This window comes from Eurypyga helias, unplaced genomic scaffold (assembly GCF_000690775.1).
Source record: "Eurypyga helias isolate BGI_N326 unplaced genomic scaffold, ASM69077v1 scaffold10945, whole genome shotgun sequence".
Classification (NCBI taxonomy): Eukaryota; Metazoa; Chordata; class Aves; order Eurypygiformes; family Eurypygidae; genus Eurypyga; species Eurypyga helias.
The window spans coordinates 15,435-41,476 of NW_010252071.1; the positions used below are offsets into that span (position 1 = coordinate 15,435).

Below are 26,042 nucleotides of genomic sequence, written 5' to 3' on the forward strand. Positions count from 1 at the left end.
GCCTCTTCTTTCTTGACTGAAGAAACAAATCAATCTCTGCAGGGGGAGCCTGTGCCTCCAGGGAAGGGTGGACAGCAGAGAGGATATTTCTGTTTAATAGTAGCACTTATTTGCGGAGGAATATTTTTGCTCTCGTTCTTTCATCATTGGATCAGGCATTACAGTACTCAGCCCTAGAATAAAGGTCTCATCCTCAGAATAGCTAGGAATTTTTTTGATTGCTTTGCATGCACCAAGTCACCTCTTTCTTTATGGACTACTGGAATTGCAACTATTTCCCTAGTCTGACGTGGGAGGAGTATAAGGCTGGCAGAACTTGCCATGAGGAAAGGATAGCTGTCAGGCATAACATTTCCCAGCAGAACCCTTTGCTTGCTTCAGGCTTGTTTATGCAATGGGATTTCTAATCTGGAACCCCATGTCCCATCTGCCTTCTTTAACCTGTAAACACCAACTTGTTGATGGTAGGAAGTCTTTTCCTGTCCCACCCTGCCCCCCTCAAGTTACTTTTAGATTTCAGCAAGTTTGTCCTGCCCTCTGGGATCCCAGTGTGGCTCTTTCCATTAGTGAATTTAAGTGGAATCATACAGGCCTATGTCCCCTCTAGGCCACCCACGTGTTGACTGTCACAGCATCACGTGCAGTTATGCTTCTGCCTGCATCAGGTGGCCCGTAGTGGAACTGGTCCCTGACTCTCAGCAGCAAGTTTTCCGTAGAAAGAAACCTACTGTGCAGTCCTTGGAAATCCCAGGAAGCTTCCTCCACCCTTTTAATTTGGAAAATTACTAACCTCAAACTGAGTCTGTGATGGCAAAAAAAAGTCATGTGAGACTCTTGCCAGCTCCTGGGTGTTGGTTTTGGTGGGGAGTGGCAGCCTTGCCCAGAGGCAGCGTGTGCTGCTCTGAACGCTTTCCCTCCTGAGCTTGCAAGTGTCTTCCTTTGCTCCAGAAGCCTGACTCACGCGTGGAAAGGCTGTGGGAGATGGCAATGGGGTAGGGGAAGGTGGTAGCTTTGTGTGGATTTATGCTTGACTCAGCTCAGCGTAGTGTTGGTTTTGAAGTGACAGGAGGCAGCGTTATACTCCAGTGCTATGTGGGGCAGCATGTTGATTGTCCCATCCTGTCTGTGGCTCACATGTGCCAAAGCCTGGATCCACAAGGCATCTACCTCTCCAGAACTTGCTGAACGTGTGGGAGATGAAGAATGGGTGCCTGGAAGGAGAAACTCTGATCAGAGTCAGAGCTCACCCCATGCTATGCCCTGTGGAAGGAGAGGCAAGGCATAGGGAAGGAGACGGTCACAAACCAAGGACTTCCAGGGGCTGGCGGGGATGCCTGAGAGAAAATCCCCACTCTGACACTAATCAGCGCGGGGGGAACAAGTTTCCAAGTGTTACAGGAGCACCAAGTGTGCTAGCCAAGGTCAGCTGGGTTGGAGGAGCCCTGCTGACAGCGCAGGGAGTCATTCCCTTGCCTCCCACTCACTCCCCAGCTGCCTTGCCGGGTTCAGACAAAAAAGATGATTGTGTTTTGTGCTCGAAGCCTTGTTTTTGCCTTATTATTGTGAGGGGGTGAAAAGCCACAGATGACAAGCAAGCCCTCAAAGGCTACTTTCGAGGCAGTTTAGTCTAGTCTCAACCCTGAGACTGAAGGTCCGTTCCTTTCTGGCAGCCTGGACCAGAGAAATGACCTCTGAAGCAGGATGCTGGAAATCCCCGTCCCAGACTGGTCCAGTTGTGCTCCTCTGCTGCAGCCACACAACTGCTGAGCCTGTTCCATCTCAGCATGCTGATTCTCAGACTACACTTAGTCTGAAATTAAGCTGCTCTATTCTCAAAGACTGCTGGTATGAGGGTAAAAGTAAGACAACCTGTACCTCTGCTCCCCTGCCCCCATCAGAGAAGGAAGCCTGTAGAGCGGGGAATGAAGAGGCTCTGACTGTCACCTGGGTATTGAGGCTGATGGAAAATCAGCCTCATTCTCTTCTGAATTCCAGGCTGTGAGCACAGAGCATAGCTTGGCCAGCACTCATGCAGCTGTGCTTGAAGTGGGGGCCAGGCAGTCCCTCTTGATAGGAACTTAGAAGCCACTTACTTGCTTCCCTTTCCTGTTGTGACTGGATGCAGGTCTGATGGGTGCTCAGAGGCCCATTCATCAACGTCTCTGCCTGCATCCCCCCACTTACCAAGCAACGAGCTTAGCAGAGCCTGGCAAGATTTATACAAGCCTCTAAAAATAGAGCACACCTGAAATAGAACCACTTTGCTGATAGGAACAGAAACTCTCCTGTGCTGCTGTTCAGCTCTATTCCCTGCCATGAATGGGTTGCAGCAGCACCAGGGCACCAGCTTGTGAGGGGGGACTACTGATAGCCTCTCCTTGTGCAACCACTACTCACCACTGTTTGAAACATGAGCCAGAGATGGAACACTGGAGATGGAACAGAGATCGAACAGTGCTGTGGTCCGAGTTAGCTGCTCTGAGACATTATAGAGTTAACTCAGACCTTGAAAGAACCACGCAGCAGCCTGTCAGATCCTGCAGAGGTGCATGGAGTATTTAGGCTGTAAAACCGTCAACAATTACTGGTGCAATCCAAAGAAATTGGGTACAGAAGTTGAAATAAGTGAAATAGATGACAATCCAGCCTCCCGGGGAAGTGGGCTGATATCCTTTGTCTTGGTTGTTTCTTTCCCGGCTCCTCCCTTAGACACCCTGCAGACCAACAAGCCCAGGAAGACTGTCCAAATGCATGAGTCCCCCCTGCATGCGTGCAGAATGCTTTCTCTGCCGTGTCTTGCTAATGTGTGCGTGCCTGCAGGCTGCCCCAAATTGTCTTCTCCCTCCCAGGCTGACATGTTAAGAGACTACCATCATCGAGAGAGGCTGAGAGCTCTCAAGGCTGAGAACTTGCTGTTCCATGGAAAAACAGTTTATTGCGTAGCTGGAAATTCCTCAGGAAACATGGTTCTAAACAGGTTGTCTTAAATTTGGCTTTTTCCCCAATTGTCTGGGCTTTCCTAACAGGATAGAGATAGGGGCTAAAGTCAAGCCATAAGGAAAATGATCCACTCCAAAGAATAGCCTTTAGTTAAAAACTGACTGCTGCATCCAGACCTCATTCGTACTGCTTAGAAGTAAGTCCAATTTTCAGAGCTACTCTGGTTCCTGGCACGCAAAGTGAGACTACAGCCTGGGTCTAGCTCGGAAAAGCGCGGTAAATCCTGTCTTGTGAAGGAAATGAAGCAGGAATCTGAAGTCTTGGGGAGTCTGTGCTAGAGACTCCCAGGTTCTGATTCCACATGCAAAGCAGAGCCTGAACCAGTGTAAGTCCTCTACAACCAGCCACAAATCCTGTTTACACTGTAGTTCATTCTCAGTCTGGTGTGTCCTATTGGAGAAATCCAAACCAGCATCCTTGCCTTTCAGGCTGCAGTACAGCCTGGCTTTGGGGAAAGAACAGCTTTCACGTTCCTATCAAGGGGGCTATTTTCTCCAGGGACCACTTAATGGAAATGTCAGATCTGGAATGAAAGGCACTTCCAGGGAAAACCCTTCAGTGTTTTCCTCCCTGCGGAAGCCAGGTGTTGACTGCTTTGGAGCAGGGCCTGCAAGTGGGATTGGTGCCCACTGCAGTGTAACAGGGTTAATCCATAGCGCGGTTGTTGCTCTCCACCCTGCTGTTAAGCTGACATTGTGCTTTCCTGCCAGACTCTGCAGCTCAGGAGGGAATAGAATAACTCCTGGCCCTAAGAACCCAGGGGGTCTCTGCTAGGGACTGTCATGAGCCCACCCGGGTACGTGCCCTTGCTCCTTTGCAGTTCTTGTCACTGTGGAGCTCTTAACGTGTTAGCTTCTGCCCGCTTGATAATGGCAACGTTGTCGTTGCAGAGCAGAGATTAAGAACACGGCTCTTGTAAACTCAGGCTCCAAAAGTCAGTTGTTTTATGGCACATCTGTGTCTTCCTATCCTAGTATTAATTTTGGAGTTGTGATCACTGCATGGTCAGTGTGTATTTTGAGGGACTCTGTGGCTTTTGTAGACACAAATATGGCTGAGTCTATGTCTTGCCTATTTATTTGGAGGGTTATTGTTTCCTATCTTGTTCTTAGTAGTCCTGGGCTGAGCTGAAAGCACAGGACTGAAGCAGTGAAACAGCTCGCTCTGTCAGCTCTTCCTTGGCAGGGAAGTTGATGTGTGTGGACAGCCACTAGCATCTCTGGCAGTGGGGTGGAGGATGCGTTATGACAACCCAACAGTTATTAATTCGGCCTGCTGCACACACGAGGAACCTCTACAGTAACTGGGAGAGACAAGGCCAGAGACACTGGCTATTTCTGACCTACCTGACAAAAGGAGAAATCCAGAAGCCTCTGAATGAGCAATGAGGCACTTACATTGTCTTTTGCTGTTTCTCCTGGTTTACCCCTTCACCACTGCGTATGTGCATGGGGTAGCCCATCCTAGCTGTGAGCAGTTACGATGGGTCACAGGAATTGCCCAGAGGAGCTGTGGATGCCCCATCCCTGGAAGTGTCCAAGGCCAGGCTGGATGAGGCTTTGAGCAGCCTGGTCTAGTGGAAGGTGTCCCTGCCCATGGCAGGGGGGTGGGACTGGGTAGGTTTTAAGGTTCCTTCCTATCCAAACTATTCCATGATTCTATGAATTACAGCACTTGCAGGCAGGAGTTGTGGGCCTGCAGTGCCTCAAATCAAATGGGAAAGTGAGCGTGGACTGTGGCAGACTAGCCAGGCCTTGAGTGCATCAGCTCGTTTGCACTGCTGGCATCCAGCCTTCCTGCTTTTTCCTCGCTCTGTATCAGTTTGCCCTTTGACCTGCTCCTGGAACCCTGCAAATGACCTCATTTGTTCCTCCAAATTTAAACTTTAGAACCCAGAAGCAAGGTGAAAGCAAGAAGCTGGTTGAAGTCCATGCAATTTTGTGAGCTTGTAAACTGAAGTGGCCCTGCCGCAGTTCAGAGAGTCAGGCTGCTGCACAGCTAAGCCCTAAACATGCCTCACTCAAACTGCTGCTGCATAATGAGGTCTGGTTTTACTAACATCATCCCTTTCAGCCCGTAATGAAACTGTATGTATTAACTCTTAACAAGCCAACCCTGGTTTTATGGCTGGCTCAAAAACAACAGGGCAAAGCCCCAGACCAGTCCACCACTGAAGTTTTTACGTAAAGCACTGTAAATGCCTTTACAAATGTGAAAGAAGCAGCAGCTGCCCTCAGCTCTGGGACAGTTGTCCTCAAGACAACAGGAGCATTATATCATTAAAACATGGTTCCTTTATGCCCTACAGTATAATTACGTGATCCTTTGCTCTGATGTAGTGGATTACATTGGACACAGCTAAATTTTTGGAATGGTCTACTCATTTAAGGCACACTTTCTCAGGTCTGGGACAATTTTACTGACTGGTGATGGGAACTGGCTTGCAGATAGTCTGGCTTGATATCAGCAGTTTTGCTGCACAAGCTGTGCTGAGACAATTTCAATAGGTGGAGTTTGCCGAGTCACAACTCTGCATCAGCTCTGAAGCAACGCAGTGGAGTTCCCTCTGGGAACTGAAGTCCCTAGCACGAGCCAGACAGTTGCTTAGAGAACCTCAGCCTTAAACATCTGACAGGCTTGTGTCTCCCTGTGTTACTTCCATAAATTCCTTCATTTTGAAATAGGCTGTTGCAAATCTATATGAGACCACTAGGATGCTGTGTCCTGGCATGATACTGTGGTGGAGGGGAAACTGCAAAAGCACCCAGCCATGGCACAGTTTCTGAAGAAGAATTTTCTTTTTACAGGATATTACCAGGCTATTTTTAAGAGGGCCCTGATAATTCTGCAGCCAGTCCTTTGATATTAGGATGGGAAGCAGCCTTTCCCAGTGTACTGACACTACTCTAATGTGCATGGTTGCACTTTTCCAGAGTAGATTTGTCTTACAAATTTTTTCATGTATCCTAACTTTAGTGTAATACTGCTGCAAGTAGTTGAAAAGCTACTGTACTTCACTCCAGAAGTGACTGTGTTTTTGTGCTGGGTGACTTTTTAGAATGCTTTGGGATGGAAGAGGTCATCTATAAGCTAGACCTGACCTCACTGTGGAGTTAGTCACCGGGCCACTTTTGACAAAAAATAAAACGGGTGAATGCAGGGAGTAAACATGTCTATTTTTGTAGTTTGTCTTCCTAGTCAAACAAAAATAAGAGCTGACTTGAGGCTGAAGACTGCATGACACACTGGTAACTGAGAACTGGCAACACAGGGCCTGATCCTGTCTGCTGTAAGTCAGAATGGCATTTCTGGAGTCAGGGGAGTTCAAGTTCATGCCCTCCACCCATGCAACCTGTAGCTGTTTAAAAATTAAGTGTGACAGAGCAGGGTAGTCAGGTGAGCCATGTGTGGTCAGTTTTTGGAGGAAAACCTGGAGTCAGCTGTGAATGTTGCTGGTGATTCAGTTGCTCTCTGCATGCTCAGCGTCAGCATGGAGCTGATGTCTTAGCACACGCTGGCAGAGGTTTTGCCTTCCTCCCAAGACCCTGGTGCACACAGTCAGGTTGGATTAGCGGCACCTTGGGCTGCACAACCCTTCCCTGGAGTTCAAGGGGCAGCTTCTACCTGCAGTGTTCTTCCAGTGCTGCAGAGCTGCTTTGCTTCCTTTCCAAATGGGGAATTTCCAAATTGCCATATATAGATAGTCGCTCCAAACAAAAACTTTTATGTAGAGCTGAAAAAAGGCTGTGTTCCCAAAAGCCTCTTTGTTCCAGCTGCGGTAATTTTTCTCAGAAAGGATATTGCTTCTCTTCAGAAACTGCGTATTGTTTACATGCCCAGAATGTCACAGCAGCTGCAGCACGCCGCCAAAGCCTGTGCCGAAGGCTGAGGCACAGTCCTGAGGGTTTGTGCTGTACAGTAGATGCTTGTACATGTCTGTGTCACAATCAAAATATGGTAGATTGGTTGTTGGTGGCTTTCATCTGAATTTTAATTTTTTTCTTTTTACAATTGTTAATTGTTCCTGAGCTGTTCTGCAACTTGGCATGGTAAGAAGGTGACCGTCCTGAGGGAATTTCGATCAAGTCAATGACAGGTGAAGAACCCGTGATCAGCAGTGATAGGGAGCTGAGCCTAAGCTGAGATCTGCAGCCAGATTCCATGTTTAAACTGGAACAAATCTGGAGTGATACTGCTGGCTTCAGAGTGCAGGATGCAGCTACAAAAGAATCAGCATGTGGATGCACCAGACTTACTGGAAACAGGATCTGTCAATTACAGTAAAGTTTAAAAATAAAACAAAATTGTGTAAGATCTAGTAATTTCCCAGGCTGGTTTTTTCCTGCTTCCACCTATCCCAGCAGGACTTGTAGGGAGATAAAGGCTGAAATCTCTCCAGACTGCAGGGTGTGAGACTGAATGGCATTTACGTTGATAAACTGACAAAAAAGGGAATTAATGTAAAATGAGCAACCCTTCCGTGGAAAGATTTCCTTGGGAAGTGAGTAACAGAAGGAAATCATCTCCATACACCCACCAGCCCCAGTCGAGGAGCTCTGAACGTGCAGCCGTGAGCCCTGGGAACCAGACCCGTAGCACTCCTGGCCTAGGGTCTTGGCAGTCACCTTCTCTGAGCAGGTCATTGGGCAATGGAGCGAGAGGATGGGGCAACACTTGCTTCTTCCAGCCGATCTCTTCCACATCCCAGTTCCAGAATTCATCCAGCGTGAGAACAGTAAGTAGGACATCCCCCAGCAGAGAACAAGGATGAGCTGAACAGGTACTTCACCCAACAGTGATTTGGAAAGCCTTTTGCCTTCTTGGCTGCCATCATGGTCAGTGCATCAGAAACTGATTTGAATGTGAAATCTGTGCAATGAGAATCAATGAATTTGCTCGGATTGCTGAATCAGACCATGGTGTGGTTTGCTTTGCTGTGTCATTTTTCCCTGGAAATGTGTCTGCTAAATGAGACTGCAGACTGATAGCCTCATGCTAGAGTACCTGCGCTTCCTGCTGGCTTCACCGTGACTGATGTTAAATAAACCCGAGTCTGCCAAGTGCTGGCCCAAACCACACTGACCCAGGGGAAGAAGTCTGCTCTTGGTTTCAGGAGGCAGTGATCGAGCCCACTGTGCCTGTGCTCAGACCTAACTCAGTACCTAATATCTGGGCTTATTTCAGTGGGGCTGTAACATTAAGGAACCCTGCCCTAAGTGTCATAAAACAGCTAGCACCGGTATTTGGTCACCGTAGCTGTTGCACCAGGATCCAGATGCCATCTTTGAGGGAATCTTGCAAGTTACACACTCTTCGTATGAGAGCAGGGGTATCCAATTCTCTTGAGTACCTGGGATAATGCTTATTCCAGCCTGTATGAATCGGTGAGTGAGGCTGTCACTCACGTAGGGTTGTGCTACATGGGATTGAGGTAGCACACAACCTGAAATTGCAAAGCTCCTTTGTGATACAGCTGGGTACCAGACTGGGAGGGGAAACATAAACCCAGGAAGGTTAACTAGCTGCCTGAATCCATGGTTTCTTAATTGGATCTGATTTCTTGGGCCTTTTCTGACTTTCCGTTGAGTTGATGAGTTTGGATACAATCTTTTTTCCACGCTTCACAGCTCCTTGGCTCCTAACTCCTGTTCATGTTTTCACAGCTCCCAGGAGAGAGAAAATCAAATTGGAGGAAATATTGCTCACCAGTTTCAGGAATCCCGCAGGCTTCTAAACATTCTTCCTTTGCTACTTTTCAGCCCGTCCTGTTGGTCACTCCCCGTGTTAAGGGAGGTGACCATTGGATTGGTCTCTTCCTACTTGGGCATAACTTTCCAGCTTTTCTCTACCAATGATGTCTTGGACCTGTCCAGAAGTAGCACATGTTAAAACCTGAAGTGAAAAAATGGAAAGGGACTATTTTCACCTCTACCTGATGAGTAGAAGCCAAAAGCAGATAGGTGGACAGCAGGACAGCTGTGAGAAGAAAAACTAGGGTTGGACTGTGTTTTGTTCTGGCAGAAGTCCCTTGCACACAGGGCAAATAGTCTGCATGCCAGTGAGGCTGAATCTGGGGTCTGTGGTATATGCTCTTTGCCAAACTCTTCTGCCCCTCCATCCAGTAAGATATTTGTCACAGGCTTATATTCAGGCGTGTGAGTCCCCTTTGACTCAGAAGTCACAGACTTGAGGATGTATTTAACGCCCCGCTGAAGGGAGATGATCAGTGGGCATGTAGCAGGCTGTTGCACGTACCAGCTGCACGAGGGAATATTGCTTCATGCCCTTTCCTACGCGGCTGACGCTCCCCGCCTCGGCAGCGGTTGCTTCCCGCGGGCTCCGCGTTTCTTGGCGACCTGCACCGGCCCTTCTCCCGGGTAAAGTAGCGAGGCATGGCGTGAGCTTGTACCTCTTGGGTTTGGCCCCATGCCATGGAGCAGCACAGGGGAAGGGACACGTTGGGCAGTGCTAGGACCTGGGGAACGCTCAGACTGCCTCCTCCCAGAAGATTAGCCAATATTCCCAGGGCAGGGCATGCTCCCCAGCCTTTCTACTTTTTCTTTCCTCTATATACGTGTTTTCCCTTCTTTTAGTTCATTCCAGAGCAGAGCAGCTTTGGATTTCTCTGAGCTGCCTTTTTTTTCCCCCTTGGTAGTTGGACTACTGCCAGTGTCTTGCAGGGCCAAAGTTTTATCTATCGGGATATATTTTTCAAACCAGCCCAGCTGCACGCAGACTGCCTGCAACTGAATCCACGCTCCTGGGGCAAGTTTAACTCGGGAGAGGAACAGCAGCAGGAGTGCTGTTTGTGCCTCTCCTCCAGCTATTCCTGTCAAGATGGATTTATGACTTTAAGGAGCAGGGGGGGTGTGTGGGGGGAGGAAAATTGCCTACAGAAGCCAGAGCTTACACCACAGCCCAGCAAAACACACATAAAGAAGCAGTCGGATCTCAAGGCATGAGCAGCATAGAAGTGGCACCCTGGGATCTGGTGGATCCTTGCACATAATATGACTGATCTTAAGCCTTTCATCTGCCTTCACAGAGCCGAGCTTTTGGATTTAAGGTAGTTTGCCCAGGACCAGACTTTGCTATGTTGGCCAAGACTGTGCTTTCTTTTGGTCTGTGGCTGCAGTTTGCGTCGGGACAGAACACACCTGAGAGAGGTGAGTGCCTGAAAAAGCGAGGGATTCCCTTACTGCTTTCCCCCATTTAATGCCTTCTGGTCCTTAGAGCTGCTCACAAAACCTTTGCAGATTAAAAGCTGAATTTGTACTGCTGCTTTAGGTGTATCGTTATGCTTGTATGTACTTTGTTGGCACAAGGACAAACCAAAACCTTTCTAAAATTGCCATATTAAAACGAAATTTTCTCTTGCTTGTTTCCAGCAGCAGAAACTGTTTCAGAAACTTGCAGAGTTTAGTACAATCGTATCGAAAATGTCCTGACTCCTTACGGTTACCTGTGTACTGAGGCACATTGATTAAGAGAAGTAAAACCAGTGATTGATACCATACCTGTCTTGTTCTCCTGATAATCTCTCTAATTCAATCATTGTATTTCCTCTTGAAAATGTTTTCTTTTGGATACTGTTCAGGGATTATTATTATGGGTCAGTCTCACAGATCTGACAGGGGGGAAATGGATGTGGAGGAGATGATTATCTCATTTCTGGTTCCTGCACCGTAGTGCTGGGCAGAAGACTTACCCCACATCGTGATGGCTAAGCTGATGCAATTACTTTTGTTCTGCCTTGTGTTTGCAAGTAGAAAAGGGTTCTGTTCTTGGAATCCAGAGCTGCTGCTGGCTGCATCTGGTTTTCACTGCACCTGGGAAACGTAATCCAGAGTGAAAGGAGAAGTGAACCTCTTCTCTCGCTGGACAGGAGGTCCTCAGACTCCGGCAGCAGCCAAAGACTGCTGGGATCTTATTTTGCTATGCAGAGCAGGCTGTGTCATTGCTTGGATCCCCTTACAGGGTGCTGGATTCTGTCCCTCAGTGACACAGGCTGGTTCAGGAATGGTGCTGTTGCCTCTGGCATTGTCACAGGGCTCGACATCCACCCAGGCAGCAGTTATTCCATGCATTTCTGCTGCCATGGGAGTGTATGTGGCAATTTCCCAGCCCAGGCTAAGAACAATGCTCAGACCTTCAGAATATGTGAAAAAGCAATCCACGGCTTTCCAGAAGGATTATGCCCTGCTGCAGAGGCAAAGCTGTGCGTGTTGTGTTATTGGTGTGCTGACTGACGTGCGTGCTGCCAAGCACCCTTAGAGGAAATGAACCTGCTGGTGGGCAAGGTGCCCATTCCCCAGTAGCTTTGATGTGGGGGCCTGCTAGGCTCCTTCCAGGTGCTCCTGAAGGCAGCTTTGAGCCAGGAGCCATCTGGCAGGGTTCCTGGGCATGGGCTAGCTCGTCTGGAGGTGCTATGGTGGTGTGTCATGGTCACACAATGAGAGGAATTGTTTGAGAGGCAGGCATGCATGTTCATAACTTTCCTGGGGACCTGACGGAATGTGAATTATCATGGTTTCACCCTTAGCTGCAGTGGAGAAAGCAAAGGAGCTACTGTGTGGCCAGTGGTACTTCTACATGCTCAGGAATGACTAGCTTTTTCAGGGCAATGGCTATTGACTTAGTGCACCAAGGCGCAAAGTCAAGGCAGAGCATGACCAGTTCCTCTTTGGCTCCAGATTCACATCTCTGTTGCATCAGTGTAAAGTATGACCATTTGATAGTTTGGGCTTTGATAAACAAAACTTGGCTTGGCATTACCTAGTTCCTCTGGACTAACATTAGCAGAAAATGATGGGGATGTTGCTGTCCCTCTGGGTGCAGCAAGTGAAAACAAAGACACGGCCCATCCATATGCACTTTGTAGAGGGCCCTGTACTTACTGATTTCTGAAGCACAGCTCAGTACCTGGCATAATTCCATGATTCCAGGACTCTTCATGCTCTAATTAAAACAGCAGAGATACTGAAACTCCTGAAAAGATCTTAAGAGATGGCAACCCAGCTTCCTTCCTGCTGGAAGAATTTGTCTGAAGGGATGTTTCTCAACCTACAGCCTGTAGTCTGTGGCATGGATGAGCTGGAACCTGCATAGGCAGTTTGGGCTTTTAGTCACACAAGTTTATTTTGCCTGGTGGGGCTCATCTCCTTAAATAGGCAGGTGATCTGGCCATCTCCCATGGCACAGGCCTCTCTCTGACATGGTTTTAAATGAAAAATACCTCCTGGTTGGCTTGGTGAGACACCTCTTTCTAGGAGAGGCGGTGCCTTTCTCCTCCTGCCTCTTACTGTGATCCCAAGGGGCCACAGGGAAGCACAGACTGCATTCTTCAGCCTCCAAACCTGGCTCCACTCATAGTAGAACTTTCTTCTTTGCATGGCCAAACAGTCAGAAGGGGAGACAAACAGGGAATTTCAAACATAGTTAACCAAGACAGGACATGATCTTTTTTGGCTGTTAAATCCTTTATGCTCTACAAGTTCCAAGTCCTGTGTAAATCAGGCATGTGGCATGTGTTCAGGTCCCAGCTGAGAGCACGGGGAACTCTTGAAGCGGATGTCTTCTGTCAGCATCTCAGTGTAAGACGGGGAAGTCTGACCAGCTGTTTTTCTCCTGGAAAAGCCAAGTGTTTCGGCAGCCCTGTAACTCCATGGTGACATTTACTTCCATACTGATCCCTTAAAACCCTTCTTTGCATGACAGATTTGTGGCTACTGACCACATATCAGCTAGGGGGTGAGACAACAGAGTACTGCCGTGTGTTCTCGTTGTTCCCCAGACTTCAGTGGAGCACAGGAGGAGCAACGATATGAGGTCCGCAGGGTTATTCCCCAGCTCTTCATAAGAAAAGGCCTGGCAGTTCAGGAGGCAGGGAGGTGCCAATGGATCCCCTTTCTCTCAGAATCCCACTGGAAGTGAGAAATCTTCATTTGGCATCCTGCCAAGCCAAGATCATCTTTTGCTGCAAAGCAAGGAAACTGCTTGAAAACAGCAGCTGCTTGCGTAATGCTGGGATTTACTGGTAACAAATCTCCACAGCCCCACCCCTGGCACGGGTGGCATGTTAATGTTGGATGAAAGACAAGGAACAGGAAGAAAGATGAGGGAATTAAAAACCTAACCTGAGGGAAAGGACGGTGGAGTGTCCATTCGCTTCATAAGCGTTGCCACGCTCCTGATGTAGACGAAGGCTGTCACTATGTTTTTTTTAATGGAACCCTTCTGCTGACAAAATCTAAATGGGAGGAATTTGATTCCATCTTACGCGGGGCTGAGTGTTAAGTAGAAGTAACTGTGATGGTATTTGCCTGTGTGAAGGATTAGCCTTCTGCTCCACCCACAGACAATTCCTTTAGCTCCTACATATATACCTGCCCACCAGAGTAACTCTTGCTTTTTTTAACCAGTTGTTACCCAATTGGTGTTTTCCAGTGCTTTCTACCCTGGAGGTAGTAGGTGTCAAGCTGTACCTCTTTCTGCAGAGCCTCCTAATTAACACAGCTATTTGCAGCAACATACGATGGGTCAAACCAGTGTTTAAAGGATGGTAACATTATGCCCAGCTCGCTTGGTCGCCCAGAGCTGCAGGTACGGTCAAGAGTGCAGTTTGACGGGCATGTCTCCTGACTCTCCGTTGAGGGTGTTCTCTCGTGAGCAAGTGTTCCATGCTGGTTTTCCCCCATCCAAGTAGTTCTAGTAGTAGTGAGATTTTGCTTGTGTCTGCTCCCTCGTGGCCAAATCCTAATTCCTTTCCAGAGTGCTAGTGCACATGACCTTGTTTACCACATGTGAGCAATGTCCTTTGGTCATTGATCCCTGCCCTGCCAGGGTCAGAAGCTTTCGCAGCTGTTGGTTGCAACATACAGAAAACGGGTGACGTTCCTCAAACTGGTGAGGAGCAGAGGGGAGAAACAATGATTTCCTCCTGGGAGGTGTCAGTCCTGTTGCCAAGATCTCTCACTATGGCTTTCCAGCCAAATATGTGGCTTGCACTGGAGGGGAAAGCGCAGAGCCATGGCTACGTGTGTTTGACTTGCTTCATGCAGCCAGGAGCTCTGAACAAGCCCTTGTTGCTCTGCCCTGCTGGAATGCTGTTAGGAGGTAGGGAGCTCTAGGAACCGGTGGCAGGGACCTGTAGGTCGCACGTTCAGCTGTGCGATGTGGTGATGGAATCGCACGTTGCTATGGGCAAGTGGGAAAGCTTACTGGACTTCACTTTTATTTTCTGCTCAGCTCTGTATGCCAAGTTGCTGGGGGTGTGTGTCTGCAGCACAGGGCTGAGTTCTGCTGGGTCATGCAGAATTGGCTGTAATCCATGTAGATCACAGTTCCCACTCCTGCCTCCTCCTAGTATCTCTTGTCACCTCCAGGTAATTTTAATGTTCTCCATTTCTGAAGGCTCCATCTGATTTCTCCTGTTGTTTCAGGAGATCTGTTATATCTCTGCCATCTCAGCCAGCACCTGCTACAGGAGAGTGGCTCCTGTGCTGCCGTGGTCCCTGTAGCAGCACAGTGACTTGTAGGCAGCATGGTTAGTGGCATGTTTCCAGACCGTGTGCAAGCACTCTGGCTTTCTTCCAGTCCACACCTGTACTGTAACGCATGCAGTAAGTGTGATCCTGACTCACACACATCACTTCTGTCCCTCATCCCGTGGGCATTCCCAGCGCACCTGTCCCTTTCTCCGACCTGACATTCCTGAGCACACAGGCAACAACACTCCTGCCATGGGACAGACCCAGTTACTCGTGCCCTAGCTGCACAGGCAGGCATCTGAACGGTACCCAGTGAGGGACATAAAGAGAAAGGTGAAGGCTGTCCAAATGAAGACTGGACAAAGAGGATCAAGTCCGCTGTTGCTCAAGCCTGAACCATTTCTCTGCCTTGTTTTCCCCCTTGAGGCCCTAAATGGCTGTGCTCTTGCTGGTTCATGTTCTTTTCTGTGCTCAGGTCATTAGATTTCACTGTCAGGACATGTACTAGACCCCTTGTACCTACTCACTGTTCCCCTGCCCCAGTTCTTTCCCTCCTCTTCATTTTCCCATCCCATATCTGCCTCTTGGAGTTGTGCCCTAGTGGGGGCTTAGCACCCCCCTGCTCATCTCTGCCAGGCTCATTGCTACCTCTGGGCCTGCCTTGACATGGCTTTCTGCAGGAGAAGAACTGTTGGCATGAGCTGTCTCCTTGGAGCAATTAATTTTACAGGAGCCTTTCCATCCAACTGTCTACTGCCTTGTGGTTTTGGCTCCCACACATGGCTCCAGCACTCAACCACTGTGTGCTGCACCAAGTCCATCTGTGCTCCAGAGCCCACATTGCTTGGCCATCCCTTCACTGATATAGAAGCCCAAAGAGGCAGGCAGGAGGCTCTGGTCCAAGGCTTTCTCTCCCTTTTTGCACCTCCAAAGCTGTCAGAAAGCAGGGGGGTCATTAAAAGAATTCCAAATTCACTACTGATATCCCAGCTATTGTAAATCTCCCAGGCTCTAACAGTAGTAGAAGGAGGAGTCCACTGTGTGTTTGTGCTTCCCACAAAGCAGTTTAATTAAAATGGTAAGAAAATGAGTCAAATGGAGTGGGACTCCAGGCCCCACCCTGAGAAGCGTGTTCTTCCTGACATACTGCATTCTTCTGCACAAAAGGGTCTGTGCAGCCCTTTCCCAGACATCATGTCCCAGAGCCCCTTTGAGCTGCTTCTCCTAAGACTGTCTGGGAAAGGAGGTCAGTATGTATTCAGAAGAGCAAGAAAAGATCGAATTAGCCTGGTTCTTAAAAAGTGATGTAGGGAGGAGTCCCTCCACTCCAGATTTTCCTGCCAACAGCGCTGTAAATCAGGGAGCTTTCTGCCAGTCTTGTGTGGACCGTAGCCTTTGAACTGAGAGGCAGCCAGCTCTGAGAATCAGCCACCTCTCCTGGGAGAGCAGAGCCAGCAGTTTTTCTCATCAAGTTTCTTTATCATTTCATTCTTTTCCAAATACAGCTCGTTTTTCTTCCAGGCGCTACCACTGTCATGAGGTGGGCTAAACCTGTAATGTTTTTTTTAGGCCCAGAAGTTGCTCCTGACTTTGGCAGTTACTCTCGGTCTCGCGATCGGCAGTTTGCTGCTTTCTCGGAGGCAGCTGCGTGTTAGCCCAAAGCAGCAGCTCTGGATGGCAGAGGCTGCTCCCTGGCACAGGGCATGACTGACCTGCTGGCTCAGACTGGTGAGGAATGTTCCCAGCTCCTGGAACGTGTCCACCTCCAGTTTGGAGCAGAAAGTGCTCAGGATCAGCCTGGTGTTGTGTAACAAGAGGTGTCAGTGCAAGCTGATGGAGCTCGGGGCATTTTTTCTGCAGCAGTGAGAGCAGAATCCAGGGCTTGTGGGTTGTACTTTTAGCTCTACCCTTGATTTCTGTGCCTGAGCTCCTGGCTCTCTCCACTGCCCTCGCCGTTCTGTTTATCTGTAATGGGTTAATAACATGAGCAGCAGTGATATCCCAAAGTGAGGCTGAACCCGAAGAAAGCAGGGGGAGACAAATAGTCCAAATACTAATCATCAGCGGGGTGGAGGGGTCTCATGAACTTTTTTCCTCTTGCTCTTTGTGATCCTGTAACCAATTCTGGTTCTTGGACCTCAGAGGATTTAGAAACCAGTTTTCCCTTTGCAACAGAAACAGCTTTTTTGGCAATGAACTTTAAAACAAAAGGTGTTAAGCAGACTTCAGTTTGTTGGCTAACACTTCAGTGTTTGCAGAGAAGAGTTGTGATCAAACAGACGAGTCTAGGCAAAGCTGTCCACTGAGGGAAGATGGGGCCCTAGGGGGAAAGGGTAAGAATTTCCTGGACAGTTGATGGCAGGACTGAGAATAAGGCCTAAGAAGCCCTCACACTAGCTGCAAATAATAAGAAGCAGGGGCTAATCCTGAGGTTTCTATCCAGCAAAATTCTCACTGAATTATGAGATTTGGCAGAAGATAATCAAGTTTTCGTAGCAGATGCGTACGCAGGGGTTCACATGATTCCACTAACGCACCTCTCTCTCTTCCCCTGCTAGGTCCACAGCCGGCTATTTCCAACTCAGAGGGGGACCTCCTCTTCTTGTTGGACAGCTCTGGAAGCGTCTCCTACTATGAGTTTTCCAGGGTTAAGGAGTTCATGTGGGACCTTGTGCAACCTTTCACCTTAGGCCCCAAAGATGTCCAGACCAGCATCATCCACATCAGCACTACGCCCACCATGGAGTTCCCTTTTGACCGGTACCTGTCTAGTGGGACGCTGCAACAAGCCATCCGGGACACTCGGCAGCTCATGGGTGACACTAACACAGGCAAAGCGCTCTCCTACGCCAAGGAGTTGTTCTTCAGTGGTGAAGCTGGTGCCCGGCCAGATGTGCCCAAGGTGCTGGTTTGGGTGACGGATGGTTTCTCCACTGATGACATCTCTGAACCCATGCAGCTTCTGAAGGACATGGGAGTAACAGTCTTCATTGTCAGCACTGGGCGGGGGAATTACCTGGAGCTCTCTGCGGCTGCCAGCCAGCCTCCCGAGAAGCACCTGCACTTTGTGGATGTTGATGACCTACCCATCATCACAAAGGAGCTTCGAGATGCTATCCTAGGTATGGTGGGCTTGGGTTGTGGTCACTGGGAGTTTGCAACAGAGCTGGATGGGAGTTAATGCCTGGCTCCACAGGGCAGGCAGTGTGAGCATCACCGAAAACCAATGGTCCTCCTGACCCGCAGCTGCTGCCCTTGCAAACTGAGGTGCATTTTCCACAATGCTCTAGGTCCGAGTATAAACCAAAGCTTTTAGGAGGTCTGGGACAAATACCTCTATTTGCCTTGGGAGGCTCTATGACTATTTGGGACAAATTCCCTTCTGCAGACCTGGTAGTGAGATGAACTTGTGTTTGTGTTTCTAGTGAGTTGCTCAGTTGTTAATGAAGTTGTTAATGAAGGATGCTCAGGCAGCATTTTATCTGGATCCTTTAAAATCCCACAAGGCTTCAAAATGAATCATGCAGGTCACAGACATCCGTATAATTCAAGTTTAGCATGAAAATTCCCCCACCTGCACAGGTAACCAAAGGCTTCCTGAACAGGCGATGGTTTAACTGTAGCAAGAGGCTGCTCACTGTGCGTGCAAGGTGCACGAGCCCCTTGAACTTGATGTTCACATTCAGAGTGAGTTTTTTTTCTCTAACACGCTGTCTGGCTATGTGCCATCTGATGGAGGCAGAGGACATGTGTTGAACACATTGCATACATAAAATGGGAAGGATTTGGTCCTGTCAGCTCCTTCAAACTCTTTGTTAGGGTAGATGCGACTTCCTATATATACAAGGTGGCTAGCAGTTGTTCTCTCCATCTGGTCTAGTGCAAGGTGTCCCTGCCCATGGCAGGAGGGTTGGAACTAGATGATCTTTAAGGTCCTTTCCAACCCAAACCATTCCATAATTCTGTGATTCTATGATTCTTACAAGGAGCAATTAAGGATAGTGCTTGCTATCATTAAGACTGTAGGAGAAGAATGTTTTTGTTCCATAAATCTGCTGTTGTAACGTGTTCCACATCTGCCAGATCTATAGCCTGACTTGGCTAGCACAGTCCTTGGAAGAAAATCCCAGTCCTAACTTGTTAGGCTTAGCAGGCCAACTGCTACCTCTTTGTTGCTAGCTTCGTTGTGGCGGTTGCTGTGCAGAGAGCAGGAACAGACCAGCAGATTTGATTGTTCAGCAGTCCTGTTTTTCAAAGCATCCGGGAATGGGTCTGAGGAGACCCCAAGCCGTAATCTGGGCCAGGAGGCAAGCGTTAGGAAGCCAAGAGGAACGTCTCATGCTAATCTGCACGCTGCACTGCACAATGCCTGTTCTTTTTGCAGCTGCGGAATGCCATCACGGTGGGAGTGCCCGTGATTGCAAAGCAGGGGTTTTGCCTCAGTCTCCCAGATGACTCTGGACATGCTTGGAAAGCTGAGTGAGTTACTATGACTTTGCAGACTTTCCATTCATTTTCTGGAGGTTCTCTCTCCATTGAAAATCCTGGTTTAATTCCTCATTTGGCTTCTGCTACGTGAGTTGGTTAGAGTTCGCTTTGGAGTGTCCAAGTAACCCTTTCCACAGAATCCTCTGTACATAGCAACTTCTGTTTCCAACCATGATCATTTAACAAATCACACGCAGGGACTATGTTCTCCAAACATCCACCTGTCTCCTGTATGAGTGTGGGGCAGTACCCGCAGTCCTTCTGCTGTGCCAGACACCACACAGACCTCCTCCCAGAAATGTTTAAAGTGGCTGTTTCAGCTTGAAGTGCATCCTGAATCCAGATGGTATAAAATAGCATCCCAAAATAAGTAGTCACCTGTGTATCCTTGCAGCACAAGATTGTCTTGAAGATCGTGAGATCTGCAAAGGTAATGAATACTCCGTTGTGCCTGAGCGTAGAATTCTGTGCATTCACCGGATCTAAAAGTTACAAGCCTGGGACTTTAATGGAAAGTGCAATTCCCACATGAATCCAGGGGCTGGTGCTTTAAGCAAAATATCCGATATAGGTAACATCACATGAGTTAGCCTTAATAAACCTACTTATGTCCACTTTTCCCTGCGTGGAGGAGGCAGCCCTCATCACCGCCCTTCCTGCTTCTCCCCCTTGGGATATTACAGGGACAGACAGGATCCTTGGCAGGCAGAAATTAGGCTTTTCCAACTCTGGAATGGCCCAGGCTGGTTTTATTATCACTGCTATCTTATCTTCATCTCTCGCTACTGTTTCTTAAAAGCCTTTTGTAAATGCACAAACAAGCTTTGTCAGGAGTTGTTCTCCTCCCTCCACCTCCTATCCAGCAATGGGGGGGGTTTGCCTGCTCTACAAATACTCCAGTACAATGGTCCCTGGCTGCCAAGTTGCTATTGTCTCAGGTAGGCTGAGAACCCTCTGTGGAACCCTTCAATCTCCGCAGCTGTTACCTCACTCTACAAAGACAGACACCTTTACGTAGGGGTTGCTCAGTTAAGAAGCGTTTTCTTTGCCTTCAGAAATCTGAGCAGAGATCTGAGCAGACAAATAATAGAACAAACCATCAGGGCTGATTCTGGAGTTCACAGTGCTAGGCAGCAAGACAGCCACTACTTGGACAGAGAGGCAAAAGGAAGGTGCCTTACTCTTCCAAACTGTGTTTCTGCCCCACTACTCTGCTGAGGCTAAGGGATGCAATGTCTCTGCCTCAGTCCCCTTTCTGAAAAACCTGCCTGGGTCACAGAGCAGAGATGGGCGGCTTCTTATGGTGGACCTGAAATAGTTCTGGTAATGCTATTAAGCAGAGGGCGCAAGACAGGGTCTGCGGATGGATATGTATGTTCATGCCCCCTCTTCTTCTTTGGCACATGGTCCCAACACAATGAATCCACAGAATACGGCAGGCTACGGTTCCCAGCCAAGCCGGCTATGGCCACAGCTGGCTCATGGCAAATACCTCTGCCTTTCCTAGTGTGAAGGAAAGGGGACTCCAGCTCAGGCTTCTTTCATTGCATCTTATGAGTTATGGACCCAATATACGGCATTTGGTGCTCTCCTCCTGGGGAAGGATCTTCAAATATTGTGAAACCAAGGCATTCCTTTGAGATGACATCAGGTTCTGTGCTAGCATCCACTTGCACTCCAATCAGACAGATGAACTGACAACGACTGACTTGTTTCATCCTTTGGCACGATCTCGTGAGCCAAGTTTTGCAGGAGCCCACCTGCCCAGCACTCACAAAACATCAGCCACTTCCCATACGTATCCAGGGCAACACATTTCTGATCTGAAACAAGATCCTGGATAACTTGGGCTGCAGTGAAGGCTTTGAGCATCGAGTCCTCTGACATTCTCATTGAGTATAAACAGGTGACCAGCGGGAGTGATCTCAGACCTTGAATGTCCACCCTGGTAATGGAGAAGTGTGTTCCTCTCTCCCAGAATTGGAACTCTCGCCCCATTCAAGTCAAAGTAGGGAAATATTGTCACAAAACAGAAGTGCTTTGTTCCAAGTCCTAACTGAAACTTCAGCAGAGATGGGATCGTGTACTCAGGGCTAGAACAGGTTCACTTGCTACCTGGCTGCATTTCCCACACACATCATGAAACTAGCAGCATTCCCACAAGTCTAATCTTGACCTCACCAGCGTTCACTGGATGCCAGCAAAATTTCAGCTGCAAAATGCTGTTTCAAGTCACCAAGAGGCAGGAGGTGGAAGGCAAGTGTGTCACAAGCTGTCTCTGAGCGTTGCTAAGAAGACACTGCCGGGGTCAAATACAAGTGATTAACTTGCTGCTTCCCTCTGGGAACAAGGAGGTGCTATGAAGCATACCAGGGGCATCTATTTTCTGGGGCTTATTGCCCTCTTTATATGCTCAAGGCACCTGTAATCTGGGAAAATAGGGCAGAGCTATTTGCCATGGTCCTCCTGCAGCTTGTCCCTCAGGTGTCACTTTAATCTGCCTGATTTATCCACAGTGTCCCTTGGCCGTGCCTCCAAGCTCACGTATTTTCACTCCCTGAGCTTTTGGCAGGACTTTTGGCACTGAGGCCTTTCCTCTGTTCCCTGTTCCTTCGTGGCTTGGCCACTAGTAGTTGTGGGGCTCACAGCAGGGTGCAGTGCAGCCCCTCACCCTCTGCCTCCTCCCAGCTCGGATGGGGGTGGAGGGCAGCTGGCTGGCAGTGTGCGTGGATGAGAGCGGGCAGGGCACGGAGAAAGGGAATGTTTCTGCCTGCCTGGGAGAGCCAAAGAACAGCTCAGAGGAAAAATTGAGGCTGCTGTGTTTGGTATGGGGAAGTTGGCAGGGTCTCGGAGCAGCTCGGAGGAGGAGAGCTGATCTTCTCCAAGTTAAAGGACAAGCCTGAGAGCACAAGGCTACCCCCTATTCTCTTGCAGGTCTGGGCAGACCTCTGTGCCTCCCTTTACCTCTGTGTATTGGGCAGCCAGTGAGGGCTACTTACAGTACTCTGTGAGGTACTTAAGCTTGAGCTGGAGGGTACTATCCTAGGTTTGCAGAAGTAACACTGCAGAGCAAATGCGTTTCTTTAAAGCTCAGGATGCTTTTAAAAATCCTTTTAAAAAAAGAAAATTAAAAATAGCATCTCTATGTCTTTGTGTGCTACTTCCCTGGAGCTAGAAACAAAGTCCTGTGTGTTTCCGCTCCACTGGAAGAGAAGAGAACAATGGAATTCTGGCCACGATGGGCTCAGGATACCACGGGTTTTAAGGGTCAAGTAGCAGAGGAAGCTGGGGGAACTGCAGCCCGTCAGAAGAGGTATTAGTGTCTGGCATTTGGGGTTTAGAATTCAAAGGTAGCACGAGCCTTGAAGAGAAGCTTCTGTGTAGGGGGAGAGAGAGGCGAGATAGCACAAGAGTGGCTCTGAATGTTGAATGTCACAAAACAATGGAGCTCTGTGAAACACTGCAGGGAGTGACTTCATCTGGGATGAATGCAGCCGGCTCAGCAAATGCTGGACAGTCCCCAGTTGCTGCCCCTTCTTCCCGGCCATTGGGAACAGGCAGAGGGCAGGGAGAAAAGTGTTTCTTCACACTCTGGGCTGCTTCACATACATGACACAAATTGGTTTGGTTTCACCAGTAGGTGATTTCTACAGGGAGCTCAGGATGAAGTGACTGCAGGAGTTTTGGAAGCTGGGCGCCCAAATTCTGTCTCCAGCTTTTTCCAGGCACAGTAACTCCTACACATCTGTTGGGCAGTAGCAGCTGCCCAGAGCTTGCTGGACCACTCCAGATTCATTCTTGGTAGCACAAGACAGGCTTGGATGGGCAGGGGCATGGTTCCTGCTATGCCAAACCTCTTTGCCACACCAGGTCACAGCACAGTTTGGCCTTAGCACGGAAGAAAAGGCAGAGAGAATGGAGAGGGGAAGCTGGGGCTTTATAGGGCAGTTTGGAGGCTTGTGGCAAACTGGTTTGAGGCTGGAGATGTGTAGGAGGCAAAGTGCAGTGATATTCTTGAGCTGAAGCCTGTTGGGCAGACACACCTGAGCAATTGCTTTAGCCAAAATGCCACCTCATGGCAGTTGGGATGTATGCAGTTCTGCTGCAAGCTCTGTTCAGGGACAGGGTCTTGTCCAAGAGGTAAGAGTGGTTTGAAAACCCAAATATTGCTGCCTCAGTTGACGCATGGTTTATTTTAAAATAAACCAAGGGTTTAGTTTTGAGCACCTGAACCATTCAAAGAGGGTCTGGTTCACTGAATTGCTATGAAGGGGCTTGGCTACACCTAAGTGTCATCTGGTGTTGCTGTAGGCTGCATCTCCCATCCAGAAGGGTCTGTATTTTGGACCTGCCATGTTCTGTGCATTAACATCACTAGTGATTTCTTGTTACTGTTTCTCTTCCAGATGTTATCCAAGCAAATCGGCTCCATGCAGTGGATATTTCCTCAAGCACCTTCCGTCTGGTGTGGCCTGAACTTCTCTCCCAAGAAACGGGCTACTACACTGTAGAGTATGCCCCAATAGATCATCTAGCAAGGAAAAGGACAAAGCAAGTGTCTGGGGCTCACACTAGCCTCGTGCTAAGCAACCTTGCACCACAAACTACTTACGAGGTGGCACTTATTCCTGAATCCAACATCCACTACTTCCCTCCCCAGACAACAAGGGTTACTACACTGGCAGGTAAAATGTGTACAGTTGTGACCAAGGGGATTTTCTTCCAGCTCCTTGAAGCCAAATATGACGCAGGTCAATTATGCTCCTCAGAGCATTCGTATGCCTTGAATTACATACTCATTCACATCTTTTTAAATTGCTTTCAGAGGAAGTAAGCCCAGCTCAGGTTCTCATCTCGGAGTCTGGGCCACACAGCTTCCATGTGAGTTGGGCTCCAACACTGGAGAGTGTGATCAGCTATCAGATCCTGTATGGACCCCTCCCTGGGAACTCAGTGAAGCTGCTGGAGGTGGATGGCAAGCACAATAGCACTGTGGTGGAGAATCTGGCACCCAATACAACCTATCTAGTGACAGTGACTGCAGTCTACAAGTCGGGAAAGGAGAAGTCCCTGTCGGCTAAAGCATGCACTCAAGAAGGTGAGTGAGCAGCTTCACCGAGAGATAGGGAACTACATGGGCACACGGAATCTCTTGAAGGGTCGTCGTTTCTTTGCACAGATCATCTGCTTCTAGATGAAGCCAGTGAACTCAGCCCAGGTACTGGGGAGGGATGAGAAAGGTGAAAGCTGCAGCTTCTGATGAGCAGCAGATGATATGCCGTTATGATGTAGCGGATGTATAAGGCATAGGACTGATAGAATATCAGACATGCACAATATGACTGCTGTTACAGGGTAGGTACTACCAAGCTGCTGTTGCTGTCACAAGCAGAATGGACTTGGAGATCCCTAAAGAAGAAAGGAAGGAAAGGCAGTTCTCTATCTCCTCAGTGTCTGGTTTGGTGAGATCTAGCATTGGAGGGGTGGAAACTTCATCAGCAGAAGTTTCTGCTCTGAAGAGGTACCTGTAAAGACATTAGGAGGCAAAATCTAGCTCTTATCAGGACTCAGGAGTGAGGAGCTCAGAGAATGACAGCAGCTGAGGATGTGGGAGGTGGGCAGCTAGTGCCTAACACTGTCAACACAAGTATTTTGTGCTGGTACCAGGACAAAGTTAAGGACTAATTAGGCTGAGCTCCTCCAGTGTGTAGATGTGGAGTGACTGGCTATAGTGTCTCTACAACAGAGAAAGACCAGGCTGGCTGGCAACCCCTTCCCAGCAGTCCCCTCCGGAGGAACCAGGAGATGGGTGATAAGGCAAGACCAGTCCATACAAATGGCCCAAAGTAACATGAATCTTCTTTCTCTAGAGGGCTCCAAAGTGAGGCACCTTCGCTTTGAAGACATGGGCCCCAACACACTGAAAGCCTCCTGGGACTCTGCTGATGGGAAAGTCCTTGGTTACAGAGTCAGGTGTCGGAGACAAACTGGCCCTTCATCTGTCATCAGCGTTTCACCGCAGATCCACAGTGTGCTCCTCACAAACCTCGCTTCAGGCACCACTAACAAAGTGTGTGTGAAGCCCATGTACAAGAACCAACCAGGCAAAGGGCTGTGCCGCACGGTGCGCATGCAGCCAGGTGAGCTGGGGCACAAGGCAGATTCCCAGGGCACTATAGCCCAGGGAATATGTCCTGAAGGGCACTGAGGTGCAGGAGGTCCAACACAGAGGAGCCCTTATGGCTGAAATAATCTGTGCTCATTAGTTTATTTGCCCCAGGGCTTCATCACGGCTACCAGCCCAAAAGGTACTGTCCGAGGGGGCTCTTTCCCACTTTTTTAAGAGCAACACTCCTCCTAGTGGCATTATGTTTACAGGCAGGAGAAAAAGTGCACCTTAGAGGCAGTCCTACAACTGTTTTGGGATAACAAGGGCAGGAAGGCTGCTAAGATCTGGCATGGGCATTGAAAGTACTGTTTAAAAGTAATTTGAACTCTTGGCTACCTTTCATTTTTCAACGTGGCAGGGACAAGCTAACTAGAGAACATGGCTATTAAGGAACAATACATCTGCTTTCCTCCTTCCACTATGCAGAAACCACTTACTGTCATGAAACACAAAGGGATTCTTGACAGGCTGAAATGAAGTAAGAGCTAAAAAGAAGCTGTGACAGAATCACAGCCTTTTCCCAGCAAGAGGCTGGAGTGGTAGTGAAGATGACCACAGGGATGAGATCCCTGACTCGGTCAGATTTGGAGAATGGGTGGATAAAGCTGACATTATACTTTTTGTGTTTTTTCCCAGCTACAGAAGCCCAAGAATATAAGCACAGACAGAGAGCATGACAGACGCTGGAGTAAACAGATTCCTAGCAGAGCAAGGAATCTTGCTTGGACAAAGACTTGGACAAAAATGGAGGGATCAGGAGAGAAAACCGGAAAGCTCACAGATCATCTTCACACTGTCCATTGAGGTGTCCAGGTTGTCAAGCTTAAAGGCTATCCTTAGTCAAGTTCTTCCAAAGCTTAAAGGTTTGGCTTGGCTGGATGGAACAACCAATCTGA

At 48.6% G+C, this 26,042-nt stretch overlaps 1 protein-coding gene across 1 annotated transcript; it reads left to right on the forward strand.

Annotated features, from left to right (window-relative positions):
- Positions 1 to 9,963: 9,963 nt before the first annotated feature.
- VWA1 (von Willebrand factor A domain containing 1) lies at positions 9,964 to 25,823 on the forward strand. The gene is made up of 6 exons (XM_010152221.1): positions 9,964 to 10,166; positions 17,048 to 17,611; positions 23,384 to 23,662; positions 23,803 to 24,075; positions 24,848 to 25,117; positions 25,783 to 25,823. Exons 1-6 carry the CDS (start codon positions 10,094 to 10,096, stop codon positions 25,821 to 25,823), a joined length of 1,500 nt encoding a protein of 499 aa, XP_010150523.1. The 5' UTR covers positions 9,964 to 10,093.
- Positions 25,824 to 26,042: the final 219 nt, after the last annotated feature.